This window comes from Pavona decussata, unplaced genomic scaffold (assembly GCF_977016875.1).
Source record: "Pavona decussata unplaced genomic scaffold, jaPavDecu1.1 SCAFFOLD_29, whole genome shotgun sequence".
In the NCBI taxonomy this organism is placed as follows: Eukaryota; Metazoa; Cnidaria; class Anthozoa; order Scleractinia; family Agariciidae; genus Pavona; species Pavona decussata.
The window spans coordinates 1,763,096-1,782,154 of record NW_028145452.1 but is presented as its reverse complement, the minus strand read 5'-3'; the positions used below and the strand labels follow the sequence as shown (position 1 = coordinate 1,782,154).

The 19,059-nt window shown below is 39.6% G+C and overlaps 1 protein-coding gene and 1 long non-coding RNA gene across 2 annotated transcripts; one reads left to right on the top strand and one right to left on the bottom strand.

The window, feature by feature from the left end:
* Positions 1–1,102: 1,102 nt before the first annotated feature.
* On the bottom strand, positions 1,103–9,661 carry LOC146484886 (uncharacterized). The gene is made up of 3 exons (XR_014863539.1): positions 9,534–9,661; positions 7,543–7,763; positions 1,103–1,940 (listed from the first exon to the last, which is right to left on the bottom strand). It is a non-coding gene; the product is annotated as an uncharacterized LOC146484886 (long non-coding RNA).
* On the top strand, positions 9,634–17,459 carry LOC146484885 (protein Wnt-10a-like). Its single transcript, XM_085104359.1, has 4 exons — positions 9,634–9,879; positions 9,969–10,237; positions 11,642–11,904; positions 15,262–17,459. The coding sequence occupies exons 1-4, from the start codon at positions 9,803–9,805 to the stop codon at positions 15,736–15,738; spliced, it is 1,086 nt and encodes a 361-aa protein (XP_084960485.1). The 5' UTR covers positions 9,634–9,802; the 3' UTR covers positions 15,739–17,459.
* The last annotated feature ends 1,600 nt before the right edge of the window (positions 17,460–19,059 follow it).

Genomic DNA, 19,059 nt, shown 5'->3' with positions numbered 1-19,059 from the left:
AATTTGCACTTTTAAATAGGTTTATTCTGTGACAAACTTGATACCCACCAAATCTTAGTTCTTATTTTAAATAACACACTTCTGAATAGCCTGCACTAATCGCAGAAGGGACTCAACTTAAGGACGTGAATCTTTCCGAAAAAGCGGCGAAAGCATGCCGGACATGAGACCAGTTTTTAGAGAGCTTTTATTAATGAGGCATTATGTTAATATTCCCGTTGATAAGCACTTTGGGGGTCGATATTGATCATAGCTCAAAAGCAATTGACAGCAGTAAGCTTGTAGCTATTTTTCAGAAAAAAAAAACACACGCAACTCTTTAGTTATTGGCGTGGTTCGACAGCTGTCGAAACATGTCATTGCTAGCGTTGTGTCTTTTTTTTCTCTGGAATTCGTTAGAAGTAACTGAGATGAAATTTACAATGATTTTAATGCCATGGTCTGCCATCAAGCTATACACCTCGTAAATTAATTTACAGCGTTATGAGATTCAATACGGTGAAAAAAATTAATATACAACAAGACAAGTCGATACATAAGCAACTGTAAAGCTAACTTTGAAGCAGTTTAGATCAGAGCTAACGGAGAGTGAAATAATTAAATGATCCTGTATGTGAGTTTGGAGTGAAAGAATAAAATGTTCGCGAAGATTCGCCAGAAAACCAAGCTGAGAATAGTTTTCTTCCGCAAGAGGTTAAAAACAGAAAAAAGAAAAGAAGAAAAAGAGCTCGCTTGAACGGTTTTCCATCGGATGTGAAAACGAACCCTCAATAGCTGTTCCAAGCTCTCAAAGTGGAACATTTCGTCCGCAGAGACCTCGAATCTTTGGTCTGCGCCAAGCAGCAATTAGCATAAACCAAATCACGGGCTCTTTGGACGCGAATGAAGGTGGAAATGAGCTATAAAAAAATAAAAACTGCGAAAATATAAAGCAAATGTACGGGGAAAAAAGAAGCGGCACTGTTTTTAATCATACCCGCGTATTTTACGTATTTTCGAGTTTGCTTTTTTCTTTTTTCGATCTATCCAAGAGTCTACAAGAGACACACGTAACCGTGGAATATCAGGGGCTAAATTTAACTTTGCCTTGAGGCGGGGTCAGGTAGTTGTCAGGTTGTCTCGACCTGTTTGTAAAGCATGAATGCGTAGTAATTGATTGAGGCTGAAAATATGTCTTCGAGGAGAGGTCTGGAGCACGCTAGGGTAGGGCATTAGCTCGGGGAGGCGGGAATTTGAGGGGTGACCCCGTGATCTTAGTGATGTAATAAGAATAAGCTGTGCCATTTCGCCTGCAGTCACCGTGGATTCGCCTGTGGTGTAGCGGTTATCACGTCTGCGTTGAATGCAGGACACCGAGGTTCGACTCCTCGCCGGTGAAACATATTTTCACATGGTACATTATACTTTGAATTTACACGTTTGCTTTCTTTGTTCCTAAAGAATTCTAATGGCAAAAAGCCTGCTCAACACGCCACCTTTAGACACCTCATGGGATCAGATAACCGGATTGATTTTTAAAACTAATATGAGTATCATGAAATTGACCCCACGCACCTACCGATTTTTGAACATCAGGGAATAAATGGCGGTCTGGTCGAGAGGGCAAATTGTCACTTCGAAACAAAAGGCGAGCCTCAGCAACTTCTTTTCTAAGAAAGCAACTTTGTGGATTATTTGTGCAACTTTTCAGCAACTTTTTGAGCAAATATTTGAGAAATCAAGAGCAACTTGTGGACAGTCGTACCCAAATGGCTCTTTTTAGTCACCATAATAAACGCTAGACGCTTCATGAACAACTCACAGCCGGCGGAGTATGCGACGTCGTCTGGTCAGCGATCCAAGGCTCACGTCGAGACCACATGTAAGCTTCACGAAGTGTCCCAACCATAAATGGAAAATAACGTACTCTTGGAAAAGACTGCACCATAAAACCAATAGATCTGAAAAGAAATAATTATAATCATCATCAGAGTGTTATGCTGTGGACTATGAATAAAATAAAGTATTCTGGTTGGTAGTACTGGAATCTCAGTTATTAGTTTTTTGGCCACTTCCAAGCTAAGAGTTAAAATTGAAGTCATTTCTCAGCTACTATTTAATTTTTGGGCTCCTGGTCTCGGCTATCAATAACTGAAAATCGCGGTATTTCTCAGCTCAGAGGTAAAATTTTGGCCCAAATTCTCAGCTTTCAGTGAAACCCCATGACAAAATTCCTTAAAAATTGGCTAAACAGAAATGGGCGGGTCCTGAAAGACAGACAACAGGTGTATGGACAGAGCATGCAAGATAAGACTGAATCAGGGAAATGAGATGAGATGCCAGACATAATGTGATTGGGTTGAGGAAACTACACCTCGAGAGTGAATGAACAATGATTGATGAATTAAGTATTGTCTCACATAACTTTTTAAGCTCAAAATTAAAACGAAAACAAACCCACTCATCTTCCAGTTTGTTTATGAAGTGACCCAATGATGAAGAAGAACAAAAACGACAACCTAACTTGAACGAAGACAATCTTGAACATCGACCACACATTCTACCTGGAGAATGCAGAGGCGGACAATGGATGCCTACGTTATGTAGTCGAGTTTTCTCTTTTGATAAGTACTTCAAGCATCACTTTAACAAAAAGGAACTTCATCTTGTGTAGGGACCGGCCCTGTTTTGAAATGACTACGTTATCTGCATTATTGCATTGAATTATTAATTTGGCTAAATGGGTTTTACAATGTAAGACGAATTTTAAGTTCTTCTCTCGCTGATAGAATTAAAATTATTTATAATTTTTTTTGATGTCTTCATTGTGCTTCTTTAGGAGTGTTTCGTGCTTAAGCCCGACTACGCTAAGAGTGATAATGGTTTCACAGGTTTAACCCTGAGGCCGCATAATCCAAGCGATATGGCCAAGTTTGAAGGGGATAGTCAAAGATCATCCACGATAAAGTAACCTCGTGGCCTTTTTAACAAGCTCAAAGGGGCAGCAGATTTATGCTCTTCTTAATACCTCCCAGTGCTCAAGGGCTTATGGCATGCCGAGGTTAAGCCTTAGCATGGGAAACAGACATTAGAGAAAATTATTTGAGACAAGGGAATTGGCATGCATCTATCGATCGACATAACGAAAGCCTGGATTAATTTCTGCAACAAAATGGTCCAAAATGTTTAAAGAGAGAGAAGAAAGTTCTTTTGGGGTTACATGATTAACAGAATTAAAGTTAAACACATATGCATACGTTGCTGGATCAGTAATTTTCGTATCATGAAAGGTATCATGTCATAATTTTCAGTCGCTTCTGCCGTCAAGTTGAATGATATATTATCCCAGACTATACTGTTCCCCAGTAGAACTTGAAAGAACATCTGATTTCTGCGATTGTTTCCTAGCATTGAATTATTTTAACTAGAGCTTGACAATTTATTGAGTCCTCTTGCTAGAGAAGATTACAGCGGAAAAGAATTATTCAGGTCTCACCGTTATGTAGGTCCATCATTGCTAACAGTGACTGCCAATAAAGCACGGAAAGTGCAGTAACAAAAACTGATGAAACCAACCCAACTTCGACATGTCCATTTAAATGTTCTCTATTCTCGTTATAACATACTGAGCTAGCAAATCAACACAATCACATTCAGTACACACAAGCGTGCATCAGTCGTAATCTTGTTGAGCATGCTGATCGTAAGCAAAGTCGACCCGTTTCGTGCTTTGCAGATCAGTTTTTTTTCTCGTATCAGCGGCCTAGTGCAATAGAGTTAATTTAATACATCTCCGGTCGAGAAAATGGACAAAAGAATTAAAGACGCTAACCCCCTTTTCACTTTGTAGATTACTTCGCGCGGATGTTTTTGTTTTTTGACTTCTTTCCCCGGCTTTCGCCAAGTTCATTGTCGTACATCTGTGTCTATTTCCACGGGCAATGTTAGAAAACAGTTGGTCCACCACATTTAGTTGTACGTACATCATTTTGGTACACTTGGGGGAGTTGTTCTCCCGAGCTACGCCTCGAACAACTCTTACACAGACTTCTCTCGTGCTCTTTTTCAGCGTGCATCATAACTCGATATACGCACATGTTAAGCGTGAATCAATTGTTAAATCTACGTCAATCTGTAGGCATAGAAAACTCTCGATAAACGCACAACACTCACAACCTCAGCTAAGCTAACCGCACAACCTTATACTTTGCTAATCTTATAAGTTCTCGATGGCCGGACGTAGAAACTTCCCTCTCTCTTTATCCCGTAGGAGCAAGGAGAGGGTTGAAGAAAGGACAAGCAATTTGACCTTGACGTGGTCAAGTGAACTCGAGTACCAGCATAATCCTGCCTTCTCGATGTCAATCCTTTAGTTGTGATATGTACCATAGGTTTGTGGATGAAATGATTGAGAGCAGAAGCTTAGTCATTCAAATGAAAGCTATTGCACAGTGATTCCCTTCGGAACTGTTTATCATGCTCTAAAAGGTGGTTCAGTTCTCTAACCAGTTTTGAATTGTCAGTGAATCCAGAAGTGTGGTGATTCATCCAAAGTAAATAAAAGCTACTGCACAATACAATTCCGCGGTGCTGTTTATTGAGATGATATGGCAACGGTTGGAAGCGAGTCTACAAGTGAAGAGTGATTTCAACAACAGCAACAAGAACCGGATTTTTTCTCGTGTTGTTTCATTGCAGGGTGATTGTGAATTTTGAGTCTGTTAGATCCAAAACTTAAAACTTCACCGCTGAATTGTAACAAGCGTGCATCATCTCTCTGCTATGCTATCAAACTTTTTTGCCAGAAATATTTAGAACATTTGTCCATTGCATTCTTGGGACTTGAAAGGTTAAGCACAATGCATTGCACAAGAGGCATAATACCGTTTTGATCTGTTTTGGTTTCTTCTTAGACAACTGAGAAACCGTCACTAATAGGATGAGGTAGGTCGAGTCGTAGACTCTCTCAACGAGGCCAGTACCTCACCGAAAAGAAATGACGTAACACGACAGCACTGGTATAAAGCACCAACGAAAATTACGGTTAAGACATGTCAAGTGGAGAACGTCCAAAGCTTTACCTTTCTTAAACCCCAGACGAAAAGATCGTGACAGCTAGGCCCCTTACAACCCCTTCCTCCTCGCAGTAAAGTTGACTGTTCAAAACTTGGTTGGCTCCAAGGTTGGTTATTTCAACTTTGATTAGAGGAGAGGGGGAGGGGTTGTTGGGCTTCTTCTGCCAAGTGTCTCGTAGATTTTGTCGCGGTGGTTGCAGCTTGCTTATTTGAGGTGATAATGCTAAAAAGTGAAAGGTAAATTATACAAAAAGAAATTTCCAGCGAGTATCAAGTAAATTGGTGACTTGGATGAATTTTTTTCAACTGAATTCGGCAAGACAATTAGCTGATATTAATACCTCTTATAGGGAATCTACCTTAAGCTTGTAATTCTTAAGGGTTGCAGTAAAAAAGGGTAGCACGATTTAAAGAGTTAATAACTATATTTAATCTTTATTTGGACGGATTTGATCAGCTTAAACTTTGGTCAGATTACACCGACTTCGTGAAGCATTACAAATTTAACCGCATTGATCAAGATAAACTGTATCCCGCTTTAACAATCGTTTTGGCTTCACCTTAAAGCAATTTGTACTTTTTAAACGCAATTTATACAGTATTCATGATAGGATGAATGTACAACTTTGCCAAGATTAAAACCGGAGACTCACTCCACAGTAAGATTGCATGCAGGGCGGGTTAGGTACGCCTTCTCAAGTGCAAGAAAGAAAAAGATGAAAGTGAGAAGTGATCATCGCAGTGATCATTCCCATTTCATTAATTGGAAAATTCACTGCGATGATCACTTCTCACTTTCATCTACATCCGCAGTTCATATATGAATCATTTCATATACTTTATATCATTTCACTCCTTTCACGGGAAAATGGGAACCCACAATTGACCTTGCTCCTAATGTGTGGCTTCATAGCTCATTTTTGGTAGAGCATCGCACCGGTAACGCGGAGGTCACGGGTTCGAATCCCGTTGAAGCCTGAACGTTTTTCAGGCTTCTGAACACTTCTCACTTTCATCTACATCCGCAGTTCATATATGAATCATTTCATATACTTTATATCAAAGAAAAAGATGTAAAATAAATTTCAACAAATAAATAAACAAGTAAACAACTAAAGAAATAACTATACAACAAAGAAAAGGGACTATATGCCGTAATCTGTTAATCAAGATTTAAGTCTAGACTTAGACTTTCAGTAAGTTGATTTCCTGAGGAAATTTCAACTATATAGCCGTGATTTGGTTCCGGACATCACTCCCTTAAAACTGTTAAACTTTCACCTGTACCGACTTTGTTAAAGAATCGTAATTTTTAACTGATTAACCTTGATAAATTATATCCCTCTATAAGAACCGTTTGGCTTTAACAAAGAGGAAAGTGCACTTTTTTGACGTAATTTATATAATATTCATAATAGGATAAATTTAATCACAGCATGGTTTGCAAAACGTTGACTGTTGAAGGCTCTTAACACGGAGTTTGATTGTGTATGCTGGGCGAGTTGATAGAGCCTTGCTCGTGTAAAAACGTTGGAAAATAAAACAAATAATGGGAATAAGTGAACAGTTTAATAAGGGTCGTGAGAGGGAGGTGGGGAAGCTTACACATCCCATTTTCCAGCCAGCCAGCTTGCCCCAGATCTCATTCTCAAAGATCTCAAAGACCCCATTCTCAGTGCATCAAATCCTACTTTTCCAGCCAAAAAGGGCAAATCAAATCGCCAGTTCCCATATTTTATCCCCGCACCACCCTCTTTAAGGGCAAACCTGTACCCTGCTAACCGAGGACTAACAGTAAGTTGATTCCCCCACTGAAAAATTATCAACTTGCATCGTGATTTGCTCAGTTCCAGACATCAACCTGTTGAAAAAATTTATTACTTCCGGCAGTTTAGTCTTAATACCCATATGCGTGTTTCGAAATTTGTGAAAGTGGCAATGTTCGATCGCGAAACGTCGACTGAACAAGGCGTGTTTGCCACTGTCAGGTATTTTTGAGATGAAATTCATTTGATGTCAGTTAAAAATTCAGTCACGAATCCCTCATAAATAAATATTCAGTTTGCGAACGTCAGTTTTGTAACGTATATGCAGCTATTTCAATAAACGTTGTCTGATTTTAACTGTCACGGAAGATTTTCTCTTACGTCAAATTGCTCTCAGAGCATCGAGAAAGAAAAAACTTTGGCAATTCTTCAAAATGCACAAGGACTGATCTAGTCCTTATTGCCTTTGGCTGCGGGATGACCAGGATTGAAATGGATTGTTTAAAATGGCCATTTTTTCAAGTTGCAGCCATTTCAATCCTGGTCATCCCACTCATCCGCAGCCAAAGGTAATACTGACTAGATTCTGTGCACTAGTAGGGTTATTGTTAAAAAAAACTGAAACCATTATTTTAACGTTTCCATCGATACAAACACAGTACGTTTTTTTGACCATTTAGATTAACAATACAAATAGGTGACATTGCCTCTTTAAAACTCACCTCAAGATTTCGTGACAAGATAAAAAGGAACTATGGGTAGCTTGTAACTCTTCTAATTTTGCTGCAATGTTACGATTGGCAGTGCCAAAGGATGGGAAAAAATACTATAAAGAATTTCCCCAATGATTTGTTTTCCTTTAGAGTGAGGTTTTGCTGAGTTTCCATGGTAAATCGTTAATAGATTATCAATATCACCTTGCGGTCTTGTCGCGTGGGCTTTCCTACAACGTAAATTGAAAAAGCTGTGTAGTATTTGCCTTCCTTTATTGGATGATCACATTCAACCATCAGTATTAGTCGTTTCAAATTGTTGTGGTTAGTTGGCGCGCTGTTTCTTTATTGTCATTCCGCTGTTAAAATCGCTAAGCTTATTAAACTTTATTTGCGGTGTGTCAATAACAAGTTATAAGGCTAATTTATACGTCGCTATGCTTGGGGCGTCTCAGCAATTCAATTAACCGGAAAAAATACACTGTCGACTCTGCTCGACTTAAATGCCATTCACCTCGTAAATAAACTATGTTATTTGTTGTTTTTAGGTTATTTTTGGCTGATCTGCTGAATATTCTGCCAGATTTTTTTGGCGCTTGAGTCGCATACGGCGCTTGTGTGGTGCAGCTTAATTTAAAAGGACTTTTGGCACACTTTCATCAAAAATTCTTCTCATCAAAAGCATTGCTACAAAATTGTTTCGTCATCAAACGCTTGATATCACTTACGATTTACTTGAAGATTTTAGAATTTTAAAAGTTAACGCCACGTAATGCCGAATCTTGAATATCTTGACTCTATTTGATACTTGAAAAGGCTGTTAATTGAATTACTCAAATAGACCTTCTCTAAATGACCATTGGTGTTTTTGCTAAGTTGCACTCATAGTTGTCTGGATGTGATCCTGGGGGGGGGGGGGGGGGGTTCTTCCCTGTATAAGCAAGGCAGGTACTCTGCTAAATGGTTCGTTTTTAAGCCATTTGGGTCAAAAAGTTGGGTGAAACATTTATTTGCCAAAATGGTTTTAGGGGGTTTGCCTTCTGATCTAAATCTTCAAACGAAACATTTCTTATCATGAAAATGATTTACCAATTCAGATACGCAAACTTATGCTCTAAACCTGGCACAGTTTTGGCCCAGGGGGGAGGGGGGGGGGTACTCCCTTATGTGACCTTAACGCGGACGTGCGGCTGGATGGAGTATGGTTTTCAGGGTGTTTTGTCTTGAACGGGTATCTATTTCTTCACTTTCTGTCTTAAAACAGGGTATCGCTAAATGACCTAATGGTTTAAACAGGACAAGCTTAGATGTCTGTTTATTGGTTTTTTGAAGAACAAAGCATATTTCAATGAAGTAAAAGTAATTTGCAAAGGACCGTCAATGGAAGAAACTATTGTATTCTTATTTCATTCTAGTCTTAAACAGGGTATGATTTTGGGTTAAATGTCTTAGATAGGGTCTGAAAATTTTGAATTCTGTCTTGAACGGGATAAGGAAATCAGAGAATTATGTCTTAAACAGGGTCAGGGTTTGAACGGCCGGGCCGCACCTCCCCACCCAAGCCACCCAACCCAATCTGTTGAGTACCCCCTCCCCCCCCCCCCCCTCCGGAGTTTTGGTCTGAAATAGGGTCAGTGTTTTGAGCACCGGAAGTCACACCCACAACAAAAATTCAGTGGAGTACTTCCCCCCCGGGATATGACCTGGGGTTTCTCATGACGTGTTTCTTGCTTAGTACCGTCATGTTTATGTCTGTGTATATGTGACACTTCATTTTGTTAGTTTTAGGATTTTGTCATGCCTTTTCAATTTTGAGACAAAACATTCTAGAATTATACTATTGCTGTTTTTAACAAGTTTAGGAGTTTATCCACAAGCCGCATCAAAACAAGCCTTAAATCACGCTGTTGCTTAATTGGGTATCTCATGCCTGTCTGTCGTCGAGGGTAATCGACCTCACTCATTCAAAGTCAAAAACATGCCAAAGAAAGCTGTGTTACCTGTCACTACCACGAGAAATGAAGGCTGATGGATTTCCAATCGCTCCTGACGCAGTGATACGCTGATTGCCGGCGCAGCAGCAAGAACTCAAGCCTTTGATGTGTCACTCACGAGGTCGGCGGTCTGCTAGTAATGAACTGAAATTGGATTTCAAAACTCACTGCTTGGCTCATTATCTCACCCACGGGAGACCTCTTTTGAGTACTAAAGGTACATAAGCAGTGCGCTCAGAGTAGTCGGGCAATTGGACGGTTCAAACAGTTTCATCATGAATCTCTCGATTCGAACAAGAATAGCGTTGGCATGTGTTCTAATGTGTCTGGGAGCGCTTTCAAGCGATACCAGGTAGGTGTTTTTGGTTTCTTAGGCCCTTGCTGCAGGGTCCGGATGTTTAGATGGATTAACCAACACGCTGCCGCACATCGGTTTGTCAGATTTTCAGGGTACGACGTGTTCACCTCCGGACTCCCTTTAGAAGTGGATCCGATACTCAACGTAAACACTGTGTGTAAGAACACTCCTTCTCTAAGTAAAGACCAACTGGAACTTTGCAAGGCGCACGCTGATGTTGTTGCCAGCGCATTGCAAGGAGCGCAGATGGCTGTGCACGAGTGTCAGCAACAATTTAAGTACCAGCGATGGAACTGCTCTGCTTTGGAAACCAAAAATAGAAATCCTTTGACAAGTCCTCTTTTGGCCAGAGGTAAAGTTGTTAGAAGCACGCACGCTGTAGCGTACGGAGCGACATATTTTAGTTCTGTCTTTTGGTCTTTTTTGGCGGGCTATGCAACTTCTATATCACTTTTATAAAGACCCATTGTATGGCTGTTTTGGGTAGGAGGTCGTAAATACTAGATATTTATGACAGATTATCAGAGTAGCAAACATCTGCGAAATACATTATGTCGAGAAATACCGTAATAGAATTTCGAATGCCTTTGCACTTCATCTCAGACTAGAGTTTTAAAATCGTTTCTTAGATCTCTATCGGTAGTACTTCAATACTAGTTAGGAAGCTGTGCTATTTATGCGTTTGTGCAAGTACCTTTGTAAACAAATAGATACCGGTTACAGAGATTAAATGGAACAAAAACAAGTCACACCAAAAATACCAATTAAGGTTCATTAATTCATCATGATCATGGCTTTCTCCAGCGCGAAAGCTCTCGTTTAACAATTAACCGATCTTGTATATGTAAACATGGGTGTACTAAAGCTGCCTGACCCTGGAAATAAGAAGATTAATCCATTGCCTGCTCGCCTTGGCCAATCTCAGCTCATCCGATTGACTTACATTCAGATTTGAACGCTCACTGACTGAAAATTTTCATTTGAAAGGTACTCTCGAGGTGTTTAAATTCCTCTTAAAATGAAAATCGCCAAACAGGACATGATACTTATCAGAAGGGTTCTAATCGTTTCATCAGAATTTCATCTTTGGGATGGAAGGTGTTTGAAGTGCTTGATAAAGTAACCCACTGAATGGGTCTTACTTTACCTTAAGTGAATGCTCTGCTTTATGTTTTAACTTTTGAGTTTGTGCTGAGTTGGTGAGCATGAATGTCCCGCAGTCATATGAGATTTTCGATCATCTAACACTTCTTCCAGTTTCGAACTTTGCCGATGTTAGGAATGAACGGTTTAGGTACGAATTTAATGAGATTAATTTTGTCTTGATTTTCTTGAGGGATCAGTGGCAAATTTAATGTAGAAATAACTTAAATGCGTTAACTCTAACTCCGGTTTTCATCTGTTAATTTTTTTCCTTTCATTTTTTACAGTGGCTCTCCCTTCAGTTGACTGCATAGGGTTCATGCGAATCGACCCACTATCTCGGACATAGTAGCAGAGGCATTGATGCATTTAATTTTGATATAGCTTATTTATTCAAATATGTTAAGAATGGTCATTATTGACGTTTTCTGAACAGCTGTTGGGGCCTTGATTGCGTCGTATCTCTCTGACTCGAACATTGTGTCGGCGCATTTTGCTCGACTAGCATTAAGCCAAATTTATCTTCACCATCGACTGCTTCCGGATTTTTCTATGATAGCAATCGAGGTTTTCCTGTAATCTCACAAAGTATTGCCGCCATTGCAACTTGCAGGATATCGAGAGACCGCCTTTGTGCACGCCATTATTTCAGCGGGAATGGTACAAGCCATCGCTACGTCATGTAGCATGGGTAAGTTGGCAAGCTGCGGATGTGATGCTACCATAACTGGTGAAGGTAGAGGATGGAGTTGGGGCGGATGCAGTGACAACGCAGTTTATGCTGCCGACTTTACTGCAAAGTTTATGGATTCCAGAGAGAAAGGCACAGATATAAAATCACTGATGAATCTGCACAACAATCTGGCAGGCCGACTGGTGAGTGTTTTTTTTCCCTGTAATTCTCAACATTTAATGTAAGGAATTTGAGATTGATAAATTACATGTTGATCAATTCTTAGAGTAGAACCTTGGTTTTAAATTCTGTGGACCTAATGTCGCGACAGGGTAACCTATCTATCCCGACTACATCGTGTAAAATTCCAGGGACACGATCATGGAAAATGAGCACGGAATTCAACAAGCCGTTCTTGTCTTTGGATTAAAATTCAAACTACCAAGGAAACGTAACAAAGTCAAAACTTTTTCATAATCCAACAATTTTAGTACTTTGCACTTCCCTTATCCGATTGTGTGAAGATTCTCTCCTACACGCGCTTGTTGCTAATTGGATTTTTCAATCTCGCGTGAGAACCCTTTGAAATCAAAGTAGACGTTTGCAACTCGAGTCGCAAATATGCACTTCATAATCCAGTAATGAAGTCCTTAACCCTTTCTTATGAAAGGAAACCATTTTGATAACTCTTGTCAGGGAAATTTCTGACATTGGTGTTGTTATTTTTTGATAGAAATGAACAAGATATCCCTTTTTCTCGAAGTTTCGTTTCATAACGTCCGAGCACCTCGGTGCCTCATTATCACTAAAATAGGTCATTTCCTTTTCGGAAACTCTACTTTGTTTTGAAACTTCTCTCCAAATGCAAGACAAGAAAAACGTCTCCTTTGCTGCTTCTTAGCTCAAGCCGACAAACCTTGTTAACCCTTTGCAGTCAATTTTGACTCCGTGGATTTAATCCTGAAGTGCGACTCTTCAAAGTGAACTGAGCTATGGCGACATCCTTCCTATCATGCAATCTTTTCTAGATGTTTTGCAAAGTAAAGTTTTATTTTTAACTGATTAGAACTTCCGACACGAAGTATTGAGACCGAAATAGGTAATTAGCTAATTTAATAGAAAAGCCTTGAAGCAGTTGGAGATAGCTTTTCCCTGCTGGTTTTGTCTCATTTGACTAATTGCTCTTTAAAGACGTCTGCCAACGTTCGTGCAGAACAAAAGCTCTGGAATTCCCCACACGTTATGTTCAATTATGAAGTTCAAAAGGGCATCTTTCAAAACATCAGCCGCCATTCAAGCTAATTAAAACCAGCTAGTTTGTATAACGAATGATTTCTTCGGGAGGATGCAAATAAACGTTATCACTTTTTAAAACAAGTAAAAATAGCGATCGGCTATCTAGGGATGCACCCAACTCAAACCTTTTTCTTGCATCAAATTTGTTCCGTGGCCTGTCTTATCGAAAGAAAAGCACATTTAAACATAATCTTCTAATCTTACAAATCAATGTACCAATCAGCTGGGCAAGCATTTGAAGTCTTAAACATTAAGATGTGAAAAGAGGCACATTTGCAAATCTAATTACCACAAACGTTTTCTTCGCATGCGGAACAACTTAAGCTACAGTGGTCTCCCATTCACCAACAAACACACATGTCGAGACCGGGTAATTTTTCAGACTATTTCTGGACAATTGTCGACTAAAGTAACAGAGAAATGATATATTACATTTGACATAAAACGGATTTTCCATTTTACCAGATGTGTTGGTTAAGTACGGGAAATATTATCTGTGTTCCCGTTCCCGGGAAACAGTACCTTTTTCAGGCTGAAGGTACATAAAAGGTAGGGATTTTACGAGCTGATGTATAGAAAAGGCTAGGGAAAATTGTCATTTAGGTATTTCAAAGAAGGGCCTTTCAAAAATTTATTTCCAAGGGTCTAGAAAAGGGATGTATTGTTTCTACAGTACGTACGTGAAAGATATAATTTTCTGTGGAATGCATATGAAAGGATTACCTTTCCTCTCAAACATGGTATACAGCTGTTTCGACAAAGGTTGTCCAAAAAAAGCGTAAAAGCGTACGCGACAATGCCGAAAGGTGGTCTGGAAAATACCCAATAAATTTCAATAAAAGCTCGAAATCCATATTGCCCGCCATCTCAAGTCTTCGCTGTACGGTCGGGGCATAATGGATTCTGAGCTTTTATTAAAATTTATTGGGTATTTCTCAGACTACCTTTCGGCATTGTCGTGTAGGCTTTTACGCTTTTTTTGGACAACCTTTGTCGAAACAGATGTATAAAAGGGTAAGGTTCTACACATCGGGGCGGCCTCTCCGTATAAACCTCAATGGATTTAAGCACCCTAGCGGTTAGTCTTAACCATGCTAAATGTTTTGTTTGCCAAGTTGCTTATATTTCTGTTCTCGGTTTGGACGGATTTAAATACAAACAAACTGGTCCTATTACGACAAACCTTTAAAACAACTGATGCTGGACAACCGTAGTACCGAAGAAGAAAAAAAAAAAAGAAAAAATACAATAGTTCAGAATACTCTACCAACAAGATAGGTATTGTTTTGATAAATCTCACTAAATCCTCTTTAGGTTAAATAATAATGCTAAGATTTTCTCATAAAATGGATATGCCATTTCCTTTTGTGGATTTGTGGCTTGTAGTTTGAGACTTTAAACCAAGGATCACTTTAAATAGCAGGAGTTTATCTCCTCTGGAAACTGCGTAGTTCCTCTGTTTTCAAAAGGTCAGGCAGAATTATAAGAATTACAGAATAGTAGACAAATCCTGAGAGACTATTTATTACAGTTATTAGTTTTGATGCATTAACTTAACTCAAGACTGTCAAAGACTACGAAAAAATGTGATTCAGTGGTATTTGTTACAAACTCATAAAGAAGTTTACTAAGCACAAGCATTAACAATTAATATCCCAACAGGAATGCGGTGTTACGTAAAACGAAAACATCCTTGAAGACGTAATCCTTTTGATAATCAGGAAAAAGTAAAGACCACTCATTTGGCCTTGCGTTTTCGCACATATTGATGTCTCCTTCTTTCGTCCCCCGGATTGCAATTGAAAAAAGTGCTTCTTGTGGTTTTTCGTCTTTACAGGGGAGAAAAGGGTGTTAACACGTTAACTTTTAAAAAGTTATTACGACTATAATTGAACGCTAATACAGTGAAACGGACGCCGGCGAACACCTCTCTTAGGGGGACACCACAAAGTTGTAGACACAACCACATGCAAACAATTTCACGTGTCATAAGCGGACACTTGGCAAACGATAACCTTTTCGCGGTGACATCCCATTTTGGAAATTGGGAACGGTTTCCTGCTACATTCTTCCGCTGTAATTTTAATATTAAATTAATGCTATAAATATCTGACCTCTCCATACCTTCGCCGACTGCCGGATTGAAATGAAGTTGTCTCTGTCATTTAATGGAGTTTAATGGTTAAACGGTAAACACAAAATCATTGACTGTAAGGTTTCCTCAATTTAGTGACTCTAACTATTAATGTATCTTTATTTTGTAGGCAGTGCAGAATCTCATGAAGACCAAGTGTAAGTGTATGGGAGTTTCTGGTTCATGCAGCCTGAAAACATGTTGGCAGACTGTCCCTGAATTCAATGAAGTGGGAACAATTCTCAAGGAGAAATATGATTTTGCCACAGCAATTCGCGTGAGCAACCGAAACCGAGGCAAGATACGACCCTTCCAACGGAAGATAAAGGCAATGCACCGGGAGGAGTTTCAGAGAGATCTGGTATTTTTTGAATCCTCACCGAACTACTGCGAGGAAGACAGGTCTCTGAGCATTCCAGGAACTAAAGGAAGAGTGTGCAAAGTCGATTCTTTGGGCACAGATAACTGCAACACTCTTTGCTGCGATCGAGGCTACGACACGGTACACATGACAATCAGATCAAGATGCCGCTGCCATTTTAACTGGTGTTGTTACGTTTTGTGCGACAAGTGTGTGGAGAACGCCTGGGTGACAATGTGTAAATAGCGTTGTGTTCTAGTCTCGAAACTTGACCTTTGACTTGAAACTTCTGCGTCGAAGGCCGTTGAGGAATTCTGGTACCCTCGAAAACTTTTTTGAGTGGCCATGGTAAAAAATACCTTTTATGGGCTCCAGGACGCGATGAACATATACTATATGTAATCCTGAGCGCGTACACCATCTAATAAGGAAAGTCATTTGAGCAATATCGTGAAGTTTAGAAAGACGTTTTTTAATCTTCAAGGGGCTCTGACACATTCTAAAAAGCTAACAGACTCATTTGTAACAATGGAAACTTTAAAATAACGGCCCAGTTTTCTTTTAAGGTATTTAAATGCGTATTGGGCTAAGAAGAGGGGGTGGGGGTGGGGGGTTTTGGAATTGGATTCAAACTTGAAAACGTTGAGTCAACTTTTTCAAGTCAGTCTACCATTGTGTCTTGGAAAACTAGCTACAAATCATTTTAGTTAGGTCTTGATATCGTCCTTGTGTTGTTCAATAAGCGTTTCCTCCATGAGGAAAAGACTGAACGTAGCCGTAATCTAAGAACAATGAGAAGAAATATATGAATGGAAAACTGATAGCTGAATGGAAACCTGAGCACCACCATTAGAATTTCATGTCGTCACCCAATCATTGACAATGGCATAGCGAGGTATACTTTTCTATCATTGATCTCATCTTCTCGGTACCCAAATGTTTCATTTACTTCCACTAAAGCCTAAAAAAAGAATATGATCCCTAATTCCACAATTAAAACAGAAGTCAATCCCTGATCGCTCCAACAACTGCTGACGCTGACCCGTGGCCCATATTGATACCTCGTTACGAGCCTGCATTAACCACGCTACATATTAACTCAAGGTTTGACTCTGAGATGAGAAATGATCTCTGATCCCAAGGCTAGAGAACGTCTCGAAAGAGGTTGTCTTGGACAAGAGAAAAGATTACATGCAGCTATGGTCTATAACACTCAATGTGCACGTGTCCGGATTCCGGTAAAATTTTCGTTTTGAGTCGTAGCCTTTAAATATTTAATCCTTATTACGTAGCTAAGTGGGTTCCGACGAATTGTTTACAAAATCTAACAAAGTGCTGGTCAGTGTAAAGGCATCCCATCCAGAGGGGTAAACGACTCTTAGCGGCCTTACAACAAGCACGTGGTTTAGGCCACTAGGATTGAATGTCTTACTCACCATGTGATTTTTAGTTTAATGGTGTTACTTATAACGAACTCCCAACACCAACCTGCAGGACCAAAGGGTTTTCGTTTGTCTAGCCTAGTCTCTCTACCTTATGTTGATCAATTCACCAAGGTTGATCAGTATCACGAGCCGGAAGAGGCTAATAAAGGGCAGCCAGCACGAGAACGTGCTATGTCGAGCTTTACTGTTAGTCCCGTCAAATCTAGGCAATGCCCTTTCGCTGACCTTTATCCCCCAGTAATGTATTATTCAATTGATAGACATTGTAAATTCTTGGGCATTGTCAAAGGCCAGATAGTACATTTCTAATTTCCGTGGAAATTTTGAACATATTTAGTGATATTCATACTTTTTTAATGCAGGAGATGGCAATCATGACTCCTTTTGCTTATAATTCAAACCTTTTAGAGTTGTTTGTATTTATCTCAGTAATTTTTATGAAAGACTATATTAAGTTATTAGAGACAGCGACAATAAATCCGTAGTTGTTTTTAAATATAAATTTGCTCTCTAATTACTGTGTATGTGTTTCAAGATGAAGCTTGGTGATGTCATTCTTGCTTCGAAGCTGGTCTCATCGAGACAAAACACCCTTTCTAGACAGCTGTATAAAAGACTACTACCAGCTGTTTGAGAAACGTAAAAATACTGTGGTCCTGATTGCTAAGGCAACGGGATTGCAATACAGCTGCGACGACTGCCTGTGACTTTAGATCCATTCAATCGCTCTAGTCTCAAATTTAGTTACAGCGGAACCCCGTTAGTACGACCACCTTCGGCCCGGCGTAAAAATGTGGTCGTAATAACTGAGTGGTCGGATTAACAAGGTTGTAAAACTAAGGAAATGGCTGGAATTTCAATTCGTTCAGGGCACAAAAAAGTGGTCGTAATAACGAGGTGGTCGTACTTCAAAGATTTTGGATTTTCGTGACTCATCGGCTGGTACAAAATCCGGAAACAACAGCAATACATGTTCCTTTGCCCTCTGTGTGATCATCTGCTATCAAGGACGAGACCCGAGATCACTCAATGCATGGAATTCGGCACCATCCGATCGAAACCAGATTCAGACACCACTCCTAGCGGTCAATCTTGGCATGTGAAGTGCTCGGATTGTAGTCAAATTTTTGACAAAATTTCCGGAATTAAATTGGTAAAATTTCAAGAAACTAGCGCATTCCGGTCACTTTGGATGCAATGAGTTCCGGTCACTTTGGATGACAGAATTGGATTAGTTAGGACTTTGCGTCTGGGAGAGTATTACATTCGTTACTTCTTAAGTCCAAAGCTTATCACCAGATAAGGTATATTTTTAATGTAATTGAATTGTATCATCAGCCACCTTCGTCAGCTCCGCTGTTATATATGACCAAGCCTTGTAAACCTCATCTGTCACATGCGAACCACGGACAATTACATGGGGGCTTTTCATTCAACCTCAAGTCCTTCCATTTGTTGTTGTTTTTTGTAAATCAGTTTTGAAGACGTTTTTGTTACGTCAGAGAGTTTTAAACTGCCAGCTCAGTCAACTCCGCTGTTATGGCCAACCTTGTAAGCTCCACCTACCATGTCAGATGCAAACTACGGAAAATTACACGAGGGCTTTTCATTTCGCCTCCTCGAAACTTCAGCCATCCCCTCAAAAATCTTGTCATTTCGTTGAGTCTTTTAAATCAGTTTTGAAGATGTTTTTGTTTCGTCAGAGTTTTTAAATTTTCAGCGAACAATTGTCTTAGAATGTTTCCAATAATCTTATGTATCTTTGAATCTGTTTTATTCGCCTACAACTCGTGAGTCAAAAACATAATGCCTTAAGAAGGACAAACCGACAAGAGTTTAGCATTCTTAGGCTCAACTGAATAATCCATAAAGATAATAAAAATTTTAATAATTTCAGACATTATTAAAAACATTTTCTTGAGAAAGTTTTACGAAATGCGAAAGCACCTGACCTGACCTTTGTTCCCATTTAAGCCGGGTATGTGCTTGTTAGTTGCCTCCCAGTGTTTCGAGAGAGCTTATCGTCCTGCCTCAAGGTCAAACAGTTGTATGGAACTGAATAGAAAGTTATAACAGAGCATTGTACAAAGGAGAGTGTAAATTGATTGATGTCTACCCGCAG

Coding starts and splice junctions, on each gene's coding strand:
- LOC146484885 (XM_085104359.1), top strand. CDS start 9,803: ATGAATCTCTCGATTCGAACAAGAATAGCGTTGGCATGTGTTCTAATG. Junction 9,880..9,968: donor GCGCTTTCAAGCGATACCAG/GTAGGTGTTTTT, acceptor TCGGTTTGTCAG/ATTTTCAGGGTACGACGTGT. Junction 10,238..11,641: donor AAGTCCTCTTTTGGCCAGAG/GTAAAGTTGTTA, acceptor TGCAACTTGCAG/GATATCGAGAGACCGCCTTT.